At 34.0% G+C, this 22,382-nt stretch overlaps 1 protein-coding gene across 4 annotated transcripts in view; it reads right to left on the bottom strand.

Annotated features, from left to right (window-relative positions):
- LOC149064673 (teneurin-m-like) overlaps positions 1-22,382 on the bottom strand; it is a 391,606-nt gene that overhangs the window by 190,441 nt on the left and 178,783 nt on the right. For all 4 annotated transcript variants that reach the window (XM_089255506.1, XM_089255505.1, XM_089255507.1 and 1 more), the window contains one exon: positions 224-512. In XM_089255506.1, coding sequence (XP_089111632.1) covers positions 224-344 — 121 coding nt within the window. In that variant the 5' untranslated portion in view covers positions 345-512. The remainder of the gene's footprint in view (positions 1-223; positions 513-22,382) is intronic.

Raw genomic sequence — 22,382 nt, 5'->3', positions numbered from 1 at the left:
AATTTAAACATCTTAACACCTTTGTCCGCGTTAACGAGTCAGTGATTTACAGCGATATGTTCTGTCGAAGGCTTTTTGAAGCTCAAAGTAGAAAAAATATACTTATTCAAAATGAATCAGTTTCATAATCTAGGTATCGTTTTTTTAGTCCATATCTTATTACATAGTTGTAAAGATGCGTTAGCTATTGCTTTTGCATTGAATTAGTTATACAAGGTCTTACCTTGCCTGTACATGTCATGATAAGCGGCTTTCCTGCCGTTATCCCTTTCCATGGATGCGTATTTCCTTACAGGTCCATCGTCTTTCCTACGGTTTCTCATTTCTTTCCTTGAGTCATCCATAATCTTGCCTGGTCTTTCAACTGTCCTTTCTAATGGACTGTGGTAACTGAGACCAAATTATTGTATGGAATTTCATTTCGAGCATAAATCATCTGATTTTTTTATGGAATTTCGTCAAAGTAGAAATTGAATTTGAGGTAACTGATCAGATTCTGTTGAAACTCAAACCTGAAAGAAAACAAAATCAACCAATTAACCCCAATGTACTAAACTTTATGTAATTGATAGTAAGGCAATGATAACCCCCGCCTAAAACATCTATATAAAGCCTTAACAGATGGACTCACCCGAGCTCGACTCGGAGGGCTCCTCAAATGCAGAAGGAGTCTCGTGAAAATGAGACCTGGTTAAAATTATCGAAAGTAAACATATCTCGCCACGTACGGGGCCTCAGAAAAATCACATTGACCGGGCCCAGGATACTCTTTAGACCAGAGTTTCCCAAAGTGGGCAATATCGGCCCCTGGTGGGTGATGGAATGGTCCGAGGGGGAATAGAACCTACGGATTTAACAAAGGAGCGATGGAATAAAAAGTTTGGTAGACCTTGCTTGATGCTTGTACTCAATTGCATGCACGCTAAATCTTTATTAGTTCAGTTGAAAGATACAGCGTTCAATATGTGTTCAATAACTTATATGGTGCTGAGTAATTTCAAAAGAAATTCCTTATTACTGTAAATACGGGATACTTTGGCCCTGGGATCCCCCTTTGGATCAAAAAGATGAAGAGAAATAAAATTCGGAACTAGTTTTTGTAGTTCTAGTTAAGTAGCGGTATACTAAGAAAAGCAAGTGCATTGGGTAGTTCACAAATGGCGGACTAGACAGCAACAATGGTGGTTTTGTATGCTGTGATTGTTAGTATTCCTTTCCTCTCTCAAACTTTCAACTGCGGAGGGTTATTATTCAGCTTTGTAGGTACCTATTTCGAACCACAATTCAATGATTTTAACTGCAGTATGATATAAACTTCGTTTAATCTCTCCTTTTTTCCGAAAACATTAATTGAATATTTAAGCTCTGGTAACTTCAAAAATAAGCTGTACTTTGGCCCATCACAAATGTTGGACCAAAGTAGGGAGTATTTTTGCAACCTCTGGTAATTTGTTTTTCAGTACACTTAAAAAGCACAATTATGCATTGAACAATTACGTTTATTTTTTAAATGTCTTTCCTATTTCAAATTCTTGTTTCCAGAACGGAAAAGATGGTGTATAAATACAAGCGTAAGCCTGAAAGTCGAAGTTATGAGTACTACAGCAATGACTACCTTCAACAGGGCCGTCATTTCAACTTTTTCCGGGGGGTACATGTACTCAAAGTATGCATATATATATTTGTATATATATATATACCATTTGTAGTATATTTTTAAAAGCCAGGGGAGGGGCAATGGCCCCTCTGACCCCCCCCCCCCCCAAATGACCTTCAAAACTGTTTAGATGAAATTAGATCTGTTGAAATAAACCAAAGGCAAACTGCAGAAAACTTAAAAATCCCTCGAATCACCATTTAAAACAAACTTAGAAAATGCATTTTCTAGCAAACCAAGTGATCCCAAGGTCTTTAGTGCCGAGGAAGAACAAATATTTGCTAGTCACGTTGACAAAATATGTGTGATTATAGAGGTTCCTAATAAATAAAGCCTCCACACACAAAGTTTTTTTTTTTTCAATTTGTACAACAACAATGTTAATTAAAAATTTAAAAAAAACCAACATGTAAATATTGCTAATTTTTACGATCAATACAAGTTTTCTTTCAAAAACCGAAGTTTTATTGCGAACCCAGATTCAAGAAAACAGCTTTTCATTAAATGCTTTGAGATAGGAAAAGTGAAATCGGTCAAAGTAATCCAAAGGTTACATGGACCCAAAGCTGTTATTTTTAGTTAGCTTAAGTTAAAAAAAAAAATCTGTTTTTTTTAAATTTTCATATGAATAATATAAAGATACCCTATCAATACAGAAAAAGACTACCAAAACTTAAAAGTGGTAGTAATATTGGGTTTAATATTATTGGAAAGCTAATTTGAAACTTTAAAAGAATGGGCCAAACTAACCCGCGTTTACGTACATACAAAAAAAAGAAAAAAGAAAATAAAAAATATGTATAAAACTCAAACATCAAATCTTATTCTTATTATTTATAACTCCAAAAGCAAAAACCATCAAGGTGCAATAGCAAATATTAACATCACTGCGAAGAAAATCGAATCGAAAGATACTCATTTCTATACTATTTGATAAAATAATCCTCTATGCCAAATATCAAGATCCAGACGCCATTTTTTTTCCTCATGGCCAAAAAAAATAAATAAAGTAATAATAATAATAATAATTGCAAAAATAAGAACCAACCGCATAGGTTTTTAAATGAGTTTGATTTTTGGATGTGACTGCATCTCTCTCAGTATGTACAGGATCTACTGGCTCATTTGCATCCAATTACACATTACCGTATAACCTCTTCTTGCTTCGCAACCTTCAACCAAAGGAATAGCTAGCCTGTTCGTCTCCTTCTTCTTATTTTTTTTTTTTTTCATATTATTATTATAATATTATTACTTTCCTCCAGGGGAGGTTTTCGTACATCATCCACCCTCTCACATGGTGACACATCATTAGCGAGTTCTTAAAACTCACGGCAAACGAGCAAAGCATCAACCCCACGAAAATGAGAAAAAAACGTATATAAAAATTTTCTTGTCGTGCCACGCGGTGTTTAGTTAATGAATGGAGGTTGCCAACCTTTCTTTTTTGCCATTTTTTTTTCTAGAGGTTATATAAGAGATTTAACAAGGGAATTCAATGTATATAATCCCGCAACAACTACCACAATTGCAGAAGTAAAAATAAAATGTACGTACTTCGTTAAGATGTAACCTTTTTTGATTTGCATATTACCCGTAAGAATGTTTTTTTTGACATCTTTGCTCGTCTTAAATTCAATTGACCTAATGAATAGAGCTTGTTATAATGAAGTAACAAGGGTAAAAGTGATACTTTTTGTTTCTCTCTTTTAAAGTTTCGTAATTCAGTAATATTTTTTGTGAATAAAAAGGTACGGATTCTAGATATTACATCACATACATCACGCACACACACACACACATGTAGTTTAAGCCAATTACTTATACTGAGATACTTATTGAAAAAAAGAAAAGGAAAACAATCGATGTTTTTTTCCCGTATTATTATGTTTTCTATTACTGAGCAAGGATTCAATGTTTTTTGAGCGTAAATACCATAGTGTGTATGATTTACAATCGCAATCGCTTCCGATATACTCTATGCTAGTATTGTTTGAGTAAGTCGTATTAATTCATTTTAATTTAAGTATTTTATACCATATTTTACTGTATAATTATGTGTGAGATTGACGGAAAAGTCAACGATGAAAAGGTCGATGAATCATCAGTCCAACGTTTGTGTGAACGTTTTGATGACTTTTCAGTGAATTTTCTTAGGATGAATCATTTACGGTGAATTTTTCGCAAACGGAATGTTGACGGTGAATTTTATATAAGATGCTGTGGATGTTCAATCACTTTTCGATGAATTTCCTGATGGTGACTTGTTGGAGGGGAGTTTTTGTTGATGAATTTTCCACCAATGAAATGCTGACGGCTGATTTTCTTCTGACGAATAGTTTTCAGTGAATTTTTTTCAAAAAATTTATCGTTAATGTATTGTTGACGATGAAGTTTGTCAATGATTTGTTGGCAGTGAATTTACGAGAAAGGATTTATAACTGGTTTAATATTCATGAAACACGTATAAGATGCAGCTGCAAAAAATATAAGGGGTTTAGAGTATTTAAGTGAAGCACTGAGAACTTACAGATGATATGACATCTTTGCTATCATATGCGCTCCTTTTTCCTGGGTTAAAGGTCCTCTAAAACAGAACTCCCTCCTCTAAACCAGCGAGCCTCTTTTTCTACTCAATAAATGGCTTTCTCTAATGACAATAATTCCCTCCCCCAATTCTTGTAGAATCGCTTATTAATGTCATAATCACGATTCCTACTGGCGTTTTAATGCTTTGTCATTTGGATAATTAGAGACTGCAATCAGCGGTGTCTGTTTCAGATGAAAAATGTCAGACATATTGATCCTCTTTTTGGCAATATACAGTTATACACTCATTATTTGACGAATTCGATACTTTGTTCTTCCATCAAATGAAATATTTAGTGGTGATTTAGCACGATGATAACCAGTAGCGGTAAAACATCTGATCCAACTGATCATTACTAACAATATGAAGTTCAAATCCATTGATTACGTTGAAACCAATGTTGAAATACTGAACTTTATTTTCATTACCTTATTCCTTTGTAAAGTCAGGTTGTAATAAGTTGTATACGTCGTAAGTCAACGATCTACCACTGGTAAATCCTCACGCACTTGCTTCTCATTGTAATCTACAAATCTACTTCAAGTAGGAAAAAATATATACTTCAGCAACACATCAAAGTGTCCTAGTGCAGGGGTGCAGTGAGTGCTCGAGCACCACAGTATTTTGTAGTACCGGTCTGAGTAACCCTAGAATTAATTCAGATTTTTTATCAATATATTCTATATAAAAATCAATTCGAGCATACACAGGCCTAAAACACTTCTGACGCCTCTGTCTATTGCTGTATTTCCACGTTAACTCAGAAAAAAAAACTACCGACTCTTGAGAAGAACAGTAAAACTAGAATAGTTTAAACTGTACAGGCCAAGACTGGATAAACGAATCCAGTCTGATATTTGTTGAATAATAAAAACATTCTCTCTACACATAACATTTTTACATGCAAATTAACTATGATATGATGAGATTTCAAGTCTCGCCGAGGGAACCAGTCGATATTCAAGATTTGCTTCAAGTGCGTTAACTCAAGTGGTCCAAGTGGGTTGCACTCGACGTGCCTGTTTTAAAGACTTCAGTACTTACTTCTTGGTAAAGGTTGGACGAGTAGTAGTAGTCGTCGTCTTAGCTCTTTTCTGAATATCTCTCTTAATATGCACTTGAGTTTGGTACGAACGCGCATGTGATGATTGTATCGAGTGGCTGGAACTCCCTTTCCCTAAGCGTTCCGCTCAACGGATGATCGGTAGCATAAGAATCCAAACCACTCAAGTTCTATTTAAACCTAGATATTCAAAACTTATAATGCAGAAGAATGTCTCATGTCTCACGACGCCAAATCTCTTCGAGGATCTGGAACGAAACGTCGTTTCTCCAAGACTATAAGCCAAATCGGATCGAGAAATTCAAACTAAGATACTCGCGTAATTTAATGTATCGAAAGATCTTTGCAAACAGAGTTCTTTAGAGTTTTAAATTCCTGGAGTTTTATTTTAATTCATCACAGTCCTTCTCTCTTCCGAGATATTATTATTATAACGGAGATTGAATTATTGGCTTGGCCGTTAGCCAGTGCTTTCTGCCAAAAATTTGAAGATACAAAGTATAAACAAGGGAGTTGAATAACCTCAAAGGAAATATATAAGTATAAATTTTAATATAATAGGTATAAAGATATTATTGTCCTCGAATGGTTACAATAACATTATCTGAATTTGAAACGTACTCTAATATCCAGAGAAAATAGTTTGTCAATATTTTATTGAGGCGGAAACAGAGTAATACATTGGTATTTGTTAAAAAAAATAAATGTAATTACTGCAAAAATTAGTCAGCTTTAAGTAATAAAAATTATTGCCAATCGCTGCCGAAATTATCACCAAGAGATGAACAAGTTCCCTGTGTTTTCTTTCTTCTCTCTTCACCATCGTGAAGCTTTATAGTAGCCCTATCTCTGCGCGGAAGTTGTTATTTCTTTCCCTCCTTTTTCTCTATATTCCTAGTAACGATTTTTCCCCCACTCTCACATAATGTAATTTTCTACTATGTATACGTAAGAGCGAAAGAGAACACGCAGTGTGAGTTTGAAAAAAGATTAAAAAAAGCACACTTATATACTATCTTATCTATTATACTTTTTCTTTTCATATTTTTTTTCTCTTTTCCCTTCCCTTTCCTAACGTGCGGCTAGGATAGAACGAAGTTACCAGATTTATCACCGATTCGTCAAATAGAGATAATTCAAATTTTTTACCTAAAGTTTGTACGTTAAGTGGTTAATATTGATCTTTCATCAGTTTTCAATATACAAACTATACTAACGTTGTAAAATGACAATTCAGTTGTTCCCCGCTTAATCGAATACCCTGCCACTCGTAAAGTGTATGCTTAGATCGTTGATATCCAATTCAGAGGGCTGGTGAACGATCTTGGCTTTCCATGTTTCCCAATGGAGTTGTTTGTTTGTTTCCCTTTGTTCCCATGTTTCCCTTTTTGTTGAAGTTAAAATTCGAGAAAAAATAACCAAAAATTAATATCCTGAATGCTAGTGTTAAATAATATATTAATTTTTGGTTATTTTTTCTCGAATTTTAACTTCAACAAAATGCAATTTTTTTAAATATCATCAAAATTTACCCATATTTTGTGCCCTATTTTTTTAAATAATATTAATTAGATATCCCCTTGTCTCTCAACACCATAGTGTTGAGAGACAAGGGGTCTCTCGACAACATAGTGTCTCTCAACACTATGGTGTGAGAGACACCAAAAGTTTCAAGACATTGAATGAGTGGTGTTCGAGAAAAATGTTCCTTATCCAACTAAAAACTTAGTTTTTAGGAAAGAGGATCTTAGTGGAAAACATTAGCATTATATAATGCCTGCCAGCAGTGTATATTGAAATATTTCTAGTGCAGGTAGATCAAAATCCCTTGAACAATGTTAGACACAGAAAATTTCACAGTAATTGGAAATTGAAAAATTTGAAAATGCGTTTTTTGAAAAATTCACGAGCACCAACCCGCCTTAAGTGGAGCCAATTGTATATGAAGAACACGGGGACGTATGGTCACACTTCTGCGAAAACTGCTTCATGTGTGGTAGAAACTGCTGTAGAGAAATACTATGGTCCCTTTAGAAAGGAGAAGAGAAAGCTGACATCATATAAGTCAATGTGTGGCCATGTGCTCAAGATCTGTCATCGCCCAGATCCGGTGGGTACGCAAAGTCCATTGCTGGATATAAGGAGTCCTCCTTCAGCTTGAACAAACAAAAAAGTGCTTTGTCTTTCTTTCCTTTTCATCTCCTTTCCCGTCTCACATTATAGAAAAGGTCAGAGAAGTGCCAAAAAGCGATTGCTGATAAAATGGCAGACGGGAGACATTTTTTTTTTTGCCCTCTCTCATTCTCACACAAAGTGCATTTCTCTTTCCCGGAAAAAAAAATAACAGTCCATGTTACTTAGATGTGTTCACCACTCGTATGTCATTGTAATCTACGAAATGCGTCTCGTTACGCTGCTTTCAATGCCTCCATTTTTAGTTATTTCTTCTGCTTTAAAAGTCGTCTTTCATCGATGTTTTCATAACTGTAAACTGCTCTGGAATGACAGATATGATGATGATGACTTTGAAGAAAGAGGGATGTTTGATATATAAGCGATGACCTTTTTCGTTTTATGGGGAACCAACACGTGGCGAGAATAGAAATTCCTCTGTTGGGACAAATGGGTTTAGAGATCACGAACCGCTTATCAAAAAAAAGAGTTTTATGCGATAATTGGATTTGGTTGCTATCGGGCAAATTTAAAGCCGATGTTGATGTATTGGTGAAATATATGTTTGTGATATCAAAATATTTCTCCTGTTTTTTCTTTCAAAATACAACATCGTATCACGCTTTACTTGAGAGTTCTATTTTTAATTAGATAGAGAGCGCCATCTATCGAACGTGAAAACAGCCGTAACGTTATCTTTATCGCCAGAGATTAAATACATTATTCTCGTAAAAAGCCTTAGCATTGTAATCACCAGTATTATCCCACAGCATAATTTTGAAGGGTATTGTCACTGTTCTCCGAAATTTTGAGGGCTATTTTTGTAAAAAGAGGGGTAGTTTTTTATCAGTAACAAACAACTCCATTTAAAAATTGCCTGAAATTTTAGGAATATTTCCACTCCTCAACGAAATTTGTAGGAGTAAAATTAAATTTTGATGCGTGAATCATGCATATAGATGCGTATTGGCGAGCACATATTCCCACATCCTGGAGCGGGGCCCTTAGGCTGGGATCTTTTGCGGGTCCCCCGGTCAGACTTATGGGCCCATTATTCTGTTGTTAATTTATAGTGTGTAAAACCAAAAGATGATGAGAACTGTCCCGGGCTCCAGGGCTAGAGCCCTGTCAGCGCCCCCCCCTACCCCTTATAGGGGTCATGGTCATTCATGTACAGGGCGTCCCATAAAATTGTAAACAGTTTAAAATTCAAGAAACGAAGGAAATGGTATATGGGATTATTATTATTTTTCTCGAAAAATATATACTTTTCAGATTGTTTTATCAGTGAAACTGCGTAGATTTATCTGCATTCCATTTTTAGTAACAATGAGAAGCAGAGTAATTTATCAAACTACTATGAGAAATCCAACAATAACAGCTCTGTAGATTTTTTTTGTTAAATTAGACTACATAGACTTTTTGAACTTTGAAACTGTGTGTAGATTTTTTTGAACTGCGTAGATTTATTTGTTTCTCATCATTATCAGCAATGAAACTGCGAAGATTTATCCAATTTGAGAAATCTAACAACAGCTTCGTAGATTTTTGTTTAAGAAAATTAAATTCTGTAGATTTTTTGAGTAGTGAAACTGTAAAGACCTATCTGTATTTCATCATATTAACAAGAATAAAACTGCATACACTTTATTACTTGCAATAACTGATTTTTCTAAGAATAAAAGTTTTGGTAGATTTTGATATCTGCAGCATATGTGTAGATAACTTTTGCGCAGATATTTCTTTCAATAACACAAGCTTATATTCAATTAACAATAGATTTCATATATTCTTTTAGAATATAGCTCTAGATTTGATTTTGGAAATGGCCGTCACTATTCCCAAACGATATCTACATATGCCTTAACAATTGGTGTAATTTAGCTTTGAGCAACGACAACTGTTCGCAAAAACGTTGAAGTGAAAACGCTCAGTGTTTACCACAGATATTTAAACAATAAACTACAACTGTCACATCCCCATACTTCCGAACAGAAATTCAAATTCAATTTAACAAGGATTACTCCGGAAACATCTTTCATACATATGGCCACAATTTGTTTTTATTTGTCTTCTATTTTTTCTAATTGACACAATCGTGTGACCTACGTTAAGATCTTGATAGCGGTTAAAGAATTCTAATTAGGAAAGATACTTCCTCGTAATCTTTATTAGAACAAATTGATATATGGGATCCCGGAATTCCGTTCCCACGCAAAAAAAGAAAGCTGATGTGGTATTTATGTGAAAAGTCCCCACTAATCCATTTCAGGATTAGAAGTAATTTGAGGCAAAGGAGAAAACATGCCAACTGATTAATATATGGAATTCCTTTTTTTTTTAAATTATTTTCATACAAAAATAAATTGCCTTCGTGTTTCGCTAATTAGCACCCAATTAGGTTTGTTTCACCATCGAAATCCGCGAAGAAACCAATTAACATTTTTAGACTGATTCGGACATTTTTTTTTCTCCGTTGCTATTGTTTATAATGAAAAGACGAACAGTTTCTCCAAGAGTTTTTTTTCTGTGGATCGGATTATTTTATTGCTATCTATGAATTATTCATTGTTTCTAAATATGAAATTCGAATGTAAAATATTGTTTATTAATCCATACGAATTAGTTATTATACTTTTGGTTTCTACCATTATTACACTTTATAGTGATTTATTTGTTACCACTACAGGATCGTTATATCTTCGAGAAAGACTCCCTTCCCACACCAGGTTTCTTTGGCTAGCTCTCAGGCCAGGATTTTAGCCACAATTTAAATAGTAAACTTATAGTAATAAGAGTAAAACAAGAATTAAAATAAATGATAATTAGATGATAAAATCGACTCCCCTGCCTATAGTTCCCGAAGTCTTTTAGAACTTCGCGATTGTAGCTTGCAGTCCTGTAAATAACTTTGAGGACTGACCTAAGTTTCAATCGGAGTTACTTAGCATAAGTAAGGAGTCCTTTACAAGCCAACAAAAGTTCAACGAAATTAAGTTAGAAAGAACTTTTACTCATTAGGATTCGTTAATTTATTTTAACCTTAAATGAAAACTTGTGGAAACAGTGACAGCTAGAAAAATGAAACAAGTTTTACGTTTGATGTGAAGTTTCGGAATTTTAAGTATACAGGTTTGGAAATTCAATTACAATTTTCAGTACTTTTTAGATAGCGTAACTTTATTTTCATTCCATGACTTCTTTATGTGTGGGTATTTGGAGGCCATTGTTTACAGCAAGAGTCCTCAACGCAAACCGTTGTATTAGCTTGAACAGTTCATGTGTATGGCATACGCATCCATTGAAGTGAAAGAGGCTTCCACTCCACACTTCACTTTTCCATGTCCTTGGTAGGCAAAGTGACTATTTCGAATCCATTGTAATGTGACTCGATTCATGTTTGCATAGTTAAGTAGATATTTTCACTTATAAAGGGACCATTTCAAAGTATAAAGAGGCATACAAATGAATTTCTCCAGCGACGCCCCTGACAAAGGTTGGCGATTTCCCTAAGTGCCGCGGCGTACACGGTGAGGAACACAGGTTTAAAGGATTTTGCACCGAGACTGTCATGCCATTTATTAGCCAAAGTTATTACTAATTGTAAAACCCGGAGTATTCGGAAATCCCAGGTCTATCCATTAAACGAACTACTTGTTTCATAATTCTATCTACCACTGTTTTCAAGTTATGTCAATTCATTGTTGGGGAGTCCTTTCTGAAACACTCTGCACTCCAGGTAAGGAAAAATACACGAAGCTTGTAGGAAATTCATTTGAAGAAAAGCAGTCAAATACAAACTCAAAATTTCTGAACTGAAAAGCAAAAAATGCTAAAATAAGTAAAAATTAAAAATATATAAGCAATTACGTCTTTTATAAGTATATCGAAGCACTTCCTGTTGATATGCGTAGATTTCTTTTATGAATTGTATTTCAACCCCCTCAGCAGAAAGTCACCAAGAATGGAATTGTTTGGTGATAAGGGGAAGACTAGATGCAGGATTCATATTAAATATGGCAATTATGGAAATCAGAAAGAAAAAAATGTCGCCAATCGGAAGAAAAGGGTCAGCCAAACGAGCACGCTGTTTTTAACACTGGCGATTAGAAACTCGTTATTAAGCGTTAAAAGTCTCTCACTGACTTGTACAAAACAAATTTTACGAGAGTTGATGCAATAGCGAAAAGCAGCGAAGAAGCGCTGTCGTTAGAGCTCTTCCAGTCATTAAAGTTGGCGCTGGAACAGGGTTATTCGAATTTCACCAGCGGCACTTACAGTTCTAATGCAGTGAATTTCCGATATAAACGAGTACGCCCGAAGATGATGCCACTCTCCGCTATTACTACGAAGGTTTTGACAGCTGGCTGATGCGGAAAATTACACTGTCCTTCCGGGGAATCGAACCCACTTCCTCTCACTTGCCGGTAGAGCACCCTAGACCACGTTCGATTTCTCGCAAGAGCAGTTGAGTTTTCTTTCCTAGATTTATCTTCGCATTAGCCAGCTTTCGAAACGAATACTTCGCAAACGAGTACGGCTTATAACGAGAATCTCGCGATAATGATGGATTTGCACAAGTGATTGTCAAATAGTTCATGTTAAAGCTACAAAAAATATTCGGTCATAACGAGTCAAAAATTAGGAAGAATTCGATATAACGTCAAAAAAATTCTCAACAACATTTGTTTTTTTCTTCTTCCTCTTCAAGAATTGAAGATGGTGACTCTTAACACAGCACATCTTTCTCCTAAAAAATACTCGGAGGGTCATCCAATAAAGAATCGACACAGAAATGTCAAACTGTCTTGACCCCACTCCCCCTATTTTTGCTCCCCCAGTATACGAATAGATCAGTGGTTCTCAACCTTTAGAAGCCCGCGGATCGGTTGATTGCTTTTATGTAAGTGGAAGGCCCAGTCATACGCACACCTAATGGGGCATAAATGGGTAAAAATGAATCGGTGAGCTATTCACGGCCCGGTATCAGGCCGCGGCCTGGCGGTTGAGAAACACTGGCATAGATCATGTGAAGATTTTATTTGGACTTCGTCTCTCTTTCAGTGACCACGCGACAAGAACTTGTAGTTTAAGCCTGTGCGTGCATATTGGTTAGACAAGACAAGACGACACAGCTTTAGACCAGCTCAGTCATTTTTGTTCACGTTGATTTGTATGGCGCAACGTTGGAATTTGTGTGACTAACCGGTGTGCGTTGCATAATTAACAGTGACTAAGCTTGTCTAAAGTGACTAAGCTTGTCTTGTTTTATCTTGTCTAACCGGTGCGCACCCAGCCTAAAGGCATTTCCGAATGACTGGAAAAAAAAATAGTGTTAAAAAAACTTTCCGAGTAGCAGGAAAATGTTGACGAGTCCATACAGCTAAGAAAGTGAGCAATGATTTTCCCATCAATGAGAGTTGTAGTTGTTCAGTTGGTAGACTAAGTCGCCTTGATTATACGAAATTCTATGCAAAAATATCTCGGGGAATTGACTGCTGTAAAACCAAAAACCAATTTCATGACTAATCCTTCATTAATATTAGATGGAAACGATCCAAAAGACGTTTTAATGCACACAAAGTAGCAATTTTATACAATTTCAGAACCTGACAAAGGGGGAAAAAATGGAAATTCGCTCATAACGATAAGTCCGTTACGACGATAATTTTCCTCGTGATTGTTAACTGCCGTTCTAACGCACTTTTATTGTACGTATTGCTATTTCGGACCAAATTCTTGTAGATAAAAATCAATCCCATCAAAAATAAATCATCTTCCAGCATTCACTTATTTCGAAAGAATATCGGAATCAATGATTAAGAGTTGGCGTGCATGCAACAAACGTGAGAAAAGCATTACGAAGAATTTATATTGGTTTAAATCCAGAATAGGAAAAATTGATAGGATGTCTCCCAGCAAAAAAGAAGAAAAGAAATGAATAATACAAGTAATATCAAAAACTTTGTATTCGTCTAGCATGAATATAACATTCATGGAGGTCTCCACCTTTACTCTCCGAGACGAGAAATAAGAAAATCAAAAGATAAAGAACAAGAAACTGGAAAAGAAAGATAATAATAATAATAAAAAAGGAAATGTATATATATATATATAAGGAGCTGCATGTGTCCCTGTTATATACACTATACATATAAGACATTCCCGACGACACACGCAAGAGAAAGGCGAGTGTGGCTTTCTTGCCACAACATCTCATCGAATATTCATACCGCATGATTTCGTCATATTAGAGTTTCTCTTGGACATTCTTCGTCGTCGGAAGAAATGAGAATCATCCTTACGCCCTCTCTCACGACATGTCTCAAAATCTCGAATTTCAGCTTTTCTGAATTCTACATTCTTCTTCTTTTTTTTTCCCCTATTTTATCCAGAATTTTCGGTCGGAGAATACTGATGTGATGCAAGGAAAGCTTTGCTTCAGTGTATGTATATATATGTATAAAGATTGCTTTCTTTCTTTTCTTATCTTTCTTATTCTTCGTTCCAATTACTTAGCGGGGTAATATTGATCAGAATTGTCTTCGATATTGGATTTAAGTTGTGTTCTGGTTTTTCTCAAATATTCATTTATAATATATTGATGACACTGCAAAAATTAATCGCCAGGTGGATATTGTTATCATTAGGGTTTTTGTTGTTTTTGATTTTACCACAGTCGATGCCGCATATTGAAATCACGGGCTATGATCATTGTTCCGGATTATGTTTATTCTTATCACTTTTCTAAAGAGCGGAACGGACCAGTATCAAAACATTGGAAAAATCGTTTATAGTTATCAGAACTTCGGATCGTGCTATTTTTTCTTCAATCGAATTTTTTTTTCGCACATTCTGAAGCTAAGGTTTAACCAAACTTATTTTTTTCTTTGTAAGTTATCGTGATCAGACTGTAAGACAATGTAGGAGGCTAGAATATGTTCTCTCTTCTCTCCCTAGCTGACAAACATTTTTGTAATCCGTAATCGGTCCGTATTATTCGTTGTGATCCATGTGCGTGTGGAGCTCCTTAATGCAATGGGTTTACTATAGTGAAGGCGAATATATGACGAAACAAAAAGCCATTTTCTTCATTTCTTATAATCAGTTTCTTTCAGTTGAATAGATTAAATTTTCTTTTTCCTGGCGGTTTCTTCAAGGGATCTATGAAACGCATTGAACGTTAAGAAAGTAGTTCATGATATACATTAGACCGTTTCGTTCATATGCCTCGCAATGGCTGAATTAATATCAATTTACCAATACCCGTTTACCATATGTCCCATTTGACCAAACGGGATGTATGGTCACCATTCTTGCAGATAGTAGTTTTTTCGGATATAGGCATCATTGTTAACGGAAACCCTGAAGTCCCGATGTGATCAGATTAAGCAGCGTGCACTGTATTATCGTTGTCACAATTTTGCTTCTCCTTCAGATGAACTTAATTTTTTTCACAATTTCAAATATTGGTTGGGGTCTTTCCTAATTCAAAGTTGGTAACTGATGTTGTAGCTTGCAATTGTTAATGGCTTATGGAAAAAAATGTCGAAGCTCAGAGTGGCTTCTTAAAGTTTTCAAGATTTTTCTACTTGTGAACCGGTGAAATGAAGTGAAAAATTTCGTGTCCTGGGATAAATAATTGACGAATTTGTGAAAAAAATGCACGCCGATATCGCTAACCTTCTAACCTATATATTTATTACATTTGATATTTATACTATACTATTATATATGTGAGAAAAATCTTTGCGATGTGACCCCTGCTGCCACCTATCAAACACATTCAAAACTATTTGATATAAAATGTTTTGTGAAATTTGTTGTTGGTTTTAAACCGGTATGCGGCAGGAAAATGAACAAAATATGAGACGATAGCATACAAAAATGTAATCTAATCTGCTGTTTGTAACAATAAAATTTATTAGTGAAGATGTTCGGACTAATGCTGCTCTTTACCGATACGTCCAAACGTTAAAAAATCAGCCCAGATAAGATTTTTGGACTTAAATTCTATTCAAAGCTGTAATAACAGCAACGATCTTCAATTGGTGTATCGTGACACTATAGTGTTGCACAAGAATGGTACCACAGAAATGTCATGATGTATATATGCTACGGGAAATGTGATAACTCTGGTTATTATGCATTAATATCTGAGCATTTTGGTAAATTTTATAAATTTCTCTAAATTTATCACTTTAACCAGCAATTATATATAGGGAAAATTTCCCTAAACAAATCACGTTTACCGGTGATTATACATAGTACTCAAGCGTTGCCTCGTTGGTAAACATGATACATCATACTATATAATATACCATACATGATAACCCATGCATATATTGTGTAATTATATTGGAGTATCAGTATCATTCTGGACGGTTGAATAAACATTAAATAGTTGAAAACACCTAATAAAATTCATACGTCATAGCTGATAAATTTCTCCAATAACAAAGGAAAAGCAGTGAATTATGCACATTATGTTGTTAAAGTTTGCGATTGTGGTATAGTGAAACATTTACCACATAAAAAAAAAGAGATTTCAATAAGCACAAAAGTAGTCTATGATGATTCTAATTTTTTTTAAATATTTTAAAAACAAAATAATAATTTAGTTGATTACATTTAAATCGGAATATAAATAATCTGTGCATAAAATTTACTAAATTTAATAAAACTCTGATGGAACATTTATTTAATGTACTTTTTAGGTGATAATCGATAGGCAGAAAAAAATTCACAGAACCCATAAAGAATAAGAAATGAGTCTTATCGAAATGTTTTCAGACCGCTAAGAAAAATTAAAAAAAAATATTCACAAACTTACATAGAAATACTGTCATTGTGCCATTATCAGCCAAAAGAAATGTTACAAAGATAAGACAGTACATGCTTTTTTTTTTTCACTCGAGCCCGTCACAATTTTATTATTTTTTTCACGCCCAAAGCGATTGTAGCGACTGTACTCTAGATTCTCTTAAAAGATACGAGCTGGTAGCTATAATTTACGGACCACACCCATCGAGCTTAGATAAAACTATACACATTTATGGGCAAAATATATTATGGTGTACCCATACGTATGCGTACCATTATGTTTGCTTCTTTCAGCAAATAATCAGCACTTCAAAAAAGGTATTTTTTTCCCCTTAGCTCTCCTTAAAAGTACCAATACGAAACGCTTCAATGTCACGCAAAAAACGAATTATGATATGTATCTTTACAAACACCATTTCAACTCACGATTCAAAATATTATTATTTTTTAATTTTTTAAAATACATTTTTCAAACCTCTTTTTTCTGCAAAACATTGCGTAGAAAGTTCTTTTCCCGTAGTTTATAAGAAATTGTTATGTGTTCTAATATTCTTTTAATGCTGGTATTTAGAGGTTTTCAAATACTGAGAGTAAAACAAGCTTTATAGAAATGTACTCATACTTTTCCTAAATTTCTGTATGTGTTTTTCGGAACATATATATATGATATGGCTTTAAGAAAAATTATTTTCTCTCTATAAAATACATTCATCCTTGGAAGTGATTTGTGTCAGGATTGGCCGTATGTCAAAGGAACGTTTCTAAACATTCCAATTTTTCGATGCTCAAAAGTTCATACGATTACAGAACCCTCAACGATTTCGGAAAACACCTGCACCAAGATATAAACTCCATTTAATATGCAATGAAAGAAATAATTTCAGATTCAATGAAAACTGTGAATCGAAGAAAGAAACAAATTTCAGAATTAATGTATGCGAGTGAAACAGAAATAAATAATTTGAGATTTAATGAAAGTTATGAATCAATGAAAACAATAATTTTAAAAATAACGGGACAAATAATTTGAGAACTAACAAGAAAAGCAACTACATATTTACCAAAAAATGTAGTTTCATAATTAATGAAAGAAACAATTTGGAAATTAACAAAAGAAATAATGTCAAAATGAATAAATATTCAGAATAAAACGGGAAAAAATCAGAATCGATGAATGGAATAATTTCAGAATCAAAGAAAGAAATATTTCAGAGAGAGAGAGAATTAAGGAAAAATATATTTACAGAATTAAGGAAAAATATATTTACAGAATTAAGGAAAAATATATTTACCGAATTAAGGAAAAATATATTTACAGAATTAAGGAAAAATATATTTACAGAATTAAGGAAAAATATATTTACAGAATTAAGGAAAAATATATTTACAGAATTAAGGAAAAATATATTTACAGAATTAAGGAAAAATATATTTACAGAATTAAGGAAAAGAAATACTTTCAGAATTAAGGAAAAGAAATACTTTCAGTATTAAGCAAAGAAATATTCTGAGAATTAAGAAACAAATATTCTGAGAATTAAGAAACAAATATTCTGAGAATTTAGGGAAGAAATATTTCTAGAATTAAGGAAAGAAATATTTTCAAAATTGATAAAGTTTTTTAATTAACGAAAAAAGATTATTTCAGAATTGATGGATGAAATAATTTTAGAATGAGCGAGAGAGGAATAATTCCAAAATTAATGAAAGAAATAATTTCAGAATCCACGAGAGAAATTCAAATTCAACGAAAACAATATCAGAATGAACGAAAAAAATAATTACAAAATTGACAAAAAATAGTTTGGTGAATAAAAAAATAACTTCAATTAAATTCATAATTAAATTAATATAAATATGGTTCATTTAATTATTTTAATGGAACTTAATTTAATAAATGATAAATAAAATTTAATAAAACAATAGTTTCAGAACGATTGAAAATTCGTAATTAATGAAAAAAATAGGTTCTTTATAAATGAAAGAAAAAATTCTGAGAGGTAATGAGTCTTCAGGTATAAAGTCTCGATTTCTCTTGGAGCCCAGATGGACTTTCTGCCCAGGCCAACTTACTACGTCGCTGATGGTAGGCCACAAACCACTCCAGTACATAAATATAATTTCCTCTCAACACTGTATCACGACTAAAGCAAGACACAACTGTGCAAAAATTCCTAAAATACTCTCATAAAACTATATTATAACATGTTAGACAGAGATGTACCGTTCGGTGGATAACGAAATAAATGAAACGTTTTTTCTTTTTCTTTACCCGAGACAGCTGTTCTTATTTTTGCTCTAGTGCATAGTCTCCCAAACTTTTTGTTCCATCGCCCCCTTCATCAGAAACTTTTTCCTCTCATCGCCCCCCAACTGAAGTAAACCCATAGGATCCTATATTAAATCAGTAGGTTCTATCGCCCCCTTGAACCATTCCATCGCCCACCAGGGGGCGATATTGCCCACTTTGGGAAACACTGCTCTAGTGGGGGAAAAAAAAAACCTAAGTCCACTAATTTAAGACGCAAATTCGAAGTCGAACTTCAAAATTGATGACAGAAGTAATTTAGAATTAATAAAAAATTCTGCATTTGCAAAAAAAATGATTTCGGAATCAATGAATGGAATAATTTTGGAATCAATGAATGGAATAATTTTGGAATCAATGAATGGAATAATTTTGGAATCAATGAATGGAATAATTTTGGAATCAATGAATGGAATAATTTTGGAATCAATGAATGGAATAATTTTGGAATCAATGAATGGAATAATTTCGGAATTAACAAAATAGAATTTAAGCATTTACACAAAAACAAAATATAATTGTAGAATAAATAAAATTTCTGAATCAACCAAGTAAGAAAATGATATCAAAATAGACAAATAAAATACTTTCAGAATTAAGAAAAGAAATATAACGAAGAAATAATTATTTTTTAGAATTTACAAAGGAAATAATTTGCAATTAACGACAGAAAAATTTTTACAGTTAACGAAAGAAATAATTTGAGAATTGATGAATGAGAAGTAATTCCAAAATTAACGAAGAAATACTTTCAGAATTTAGTGAAAAATAATTTCAGAAAGAACGAGAGAAGAAATTTCAGAGAGAATAAAGGGGGGAAAAATAATTTCAGAATCAACGAGAGGGAAAAAATACAGAATTAACGAAAACAAAATTTATACCATTAACAGAGAATATTTTTAAAATTTATGAAGAAATAGTTTCCGAATTATTGAAAATTCATGATTAATGAAACAAATGGATTCCGAAGTAATGAATGAAATAGATTCTTAATGAATGGAAAAAATAATTTCTGAGTTAATGAGTCGTCAGAAATTTGAGTCCTAGTTCAATTTCGAGCCTTGTGATCGTTCGTAATTATTACTCATCATATCTGGTGTCACAAACCACTTCCGTAAATAAATATAATTTCCTCTAGGATATACCGTATCACGACAAAAGCAAGACACAAATACCCTGTAATTGTACAGTGTACAAACACAATTCATACACAAAAATTCCTAAAATTCTCTCATAAAACTATATTGCCATGTCTGACCGAGATGTACCGCTCAGTGGATAATGAAATAAATTAAACTGTTTTTTTACCCGGGACGGCTGCTCTTATTTTTGCTCTAGTGAAAAAAAAAAAAAACCAACGTCCATTAATTAAGACGCAAGTTTGAAGTCGAACTAATGGCTCCAGGAGAATGAGAAAAAAAAATTAAGTGCAAACTTGACAACGCTGATTAAGGAACGTTAACGCTCTTTTTTTTTCCTGCTCTTTGCTATTCCATGCGACTCTTTTTAGTAGGAAACAAGCTCAAGATGATTTGAATGACTGATACAGAGCCTCCATCCGGAAAGCATTTGCATTTCATTAGCTTTCATAATTAGCATCAAAAACTGTCTCCCTCTTTTTTTTTTTATCCTTTCCCCATGCATTTATCCTCGAAACATCGTTTTTCCATTTTTGAACGATTTTTTTCCCCCATTGTATAACGGGAGGGAAAAAAACCCAATCAGCTGAATACGAGGAGAAAAAAAAAGGATAACATATTTAGATAAAGCCATCCGTATTAAAGCCATCCATTCTGCAAATACTGTAAAAAATTGCTTGAGTGAACAAAAAAAGACAAGATTTGCGATTAATAATTTACAAGAAGCTGAGAGTGAATTTTTTTTATTTTAGTATTGTACTGATTGCTTTTTTTTTTTTTTTAATGCTGAATTTATAGTATTTTTTGCGTATTGATCGTCGCCGTTTTCAGCCAATACTTAAGACGTAATGTTTGCTTCTCATGCAATTAATTAGCAATCATGAGTATGGATGAGTTCATTAACGCTTTAGCGGCCATTTTAGGTTCTTATTAGGAGGTCTATGGGTGGGAAATTAATTTACGGCGTCTTGAGTATTTCTGTATCGTCAAGGAATTGATTATGGATTACTCTTACCGATTTTTCTGTTCGTTCTGACAGAATTGAATACAGGCATCGTAACTGGAAGTGTCGGAGGTGAGATGGAGTCGACAGTGGCATGACTTTGGCTTGAAAGGGGGGTTTGGGCAAAGCAAGCGCCACCCAGAGTCCGCTCTTGGGCCGTGTGACCAGTGCGGGCTCATGAGACGTCGCTCTAGTGAAAGGGCGAAAAAAAAAATTAAAGGAAAAAGAGGAATTTTTTGTTGAGAATTGTTGGGATGGGTATAAATTGAGAAGAGGTTGTGTAGAGGGTGCTAAAAATAGGTACCGCACGAGTAGAGATTCTGTTTCGAACCACCCTGCATTAACCCCCCCCCCCCCCAAAAGATGTTTGGTTTTACTCAGCTGACACATGCTGCTCAAATTTGAATCATGGCCATGAACCCACAAGGGTCGGGTTGAAAAGCTTCCAACCCTGTGGGGCACGAGACAATTAAAATTTTTTTCATGCTATAAATTCGCTATAGAAGGGCTCGTTAAAAGTCTGGCTTGGGGGGGGGGGCACACCAATGATCCCAGCCTATAGGCTATGATCATGGCACTCCACAAACATACCTGACTAGCGTATGCTGAAATCCAACTTGAGAAACGATTTGTCCCAGGATTGAAAATTTAGAATAGGATCTAGAAAAAATTCAAATTTTCATGACTCCGTTTACTTACTATAGAGATTGATTGACAAAGCATATTCCAACTTTGCAGCACCCGTTGAACCAAGTTCCGATTTTAAAATACTCACCCCGTAATCTCTAGGTGTCATTCCGACAGTTCTGTGATACATCGGTTAGTATCACGATTCCTTGACTATATTCAATATGAGTTTATCCACGAAATATGTTATGGCACCCTAGAATGTTCCTGCAAACCGTTTGGGGAGGGGGGTCTATGTTTCAACCGTAACACAGTACTTTTAGACTGAAATAGTTTTTTGATGATGAAAAGTCCCAGGAACACCCCTTAACCACTCCCCTCTTACAATCACCACACGAAATTTTCCTTGAATGAATGAATTTTTACTCTATTTTTGAACATTTCTCGGCTGTTCCACTAATATTACATAGAAATATAGGAGTTCCGTATAATGTACGCATTTTTTCACGATTTCCACAGCAGTAAAACGGTTGATTAATGCTGTCTATAGCCATTTTTCTAATAACATAAGAATATCCAAATACATAATAAAATTACGAATATAATCCATGCATCTTGAAAAATTGAAATTCCGCATGTAGAACAAAATTTCCCGAAACAAATATAACCTATTCAAAATTTATGAGTTTCCCATTATGAATATCAATACTCATATACACGCACGGTAACATACCAGTATTTGTGTAATGCCCAGACGTTCTCATAAATTATTCATCGAACTAAAACAAAATTTCATTTATCAAAGGCAACTCGAATGTCAGAAACAAATTATAAATAAATCTTTCAATGTCTCTCAGAAAATATTCTAAAAAATAATACAAATTTTGATTATTTTTTCATATATGTATATATAATATATAAAAATAATATATAAAATATTCATATCCAGACACAATTTGATGATTAAAATGAGAATGATCAAACAAATACCAAAAAAACT

This window comes from Pholcus phalangioides, unplaced genomic scaffold, assembly GCF_987345545.1.
Source record: "Pholcus phalangioides strain wild (caught in Gottingen) unplaced genomic scaffold, Ppha-v1.0 ptg000042l_1, whole genome shotgun sequence".
In the NCBI taxonomy this organism is placed as follows: Eukaryota; Metazoa; Arthropoda; class Arachnida; order Araneae; family Pholcidae; genus Pholcus; species Pholcus phalangioides.
Note: the sequence above shows the minus strand (reverse complement) of the source record. Positions and strands in the feature narration are given on the sequence as shown.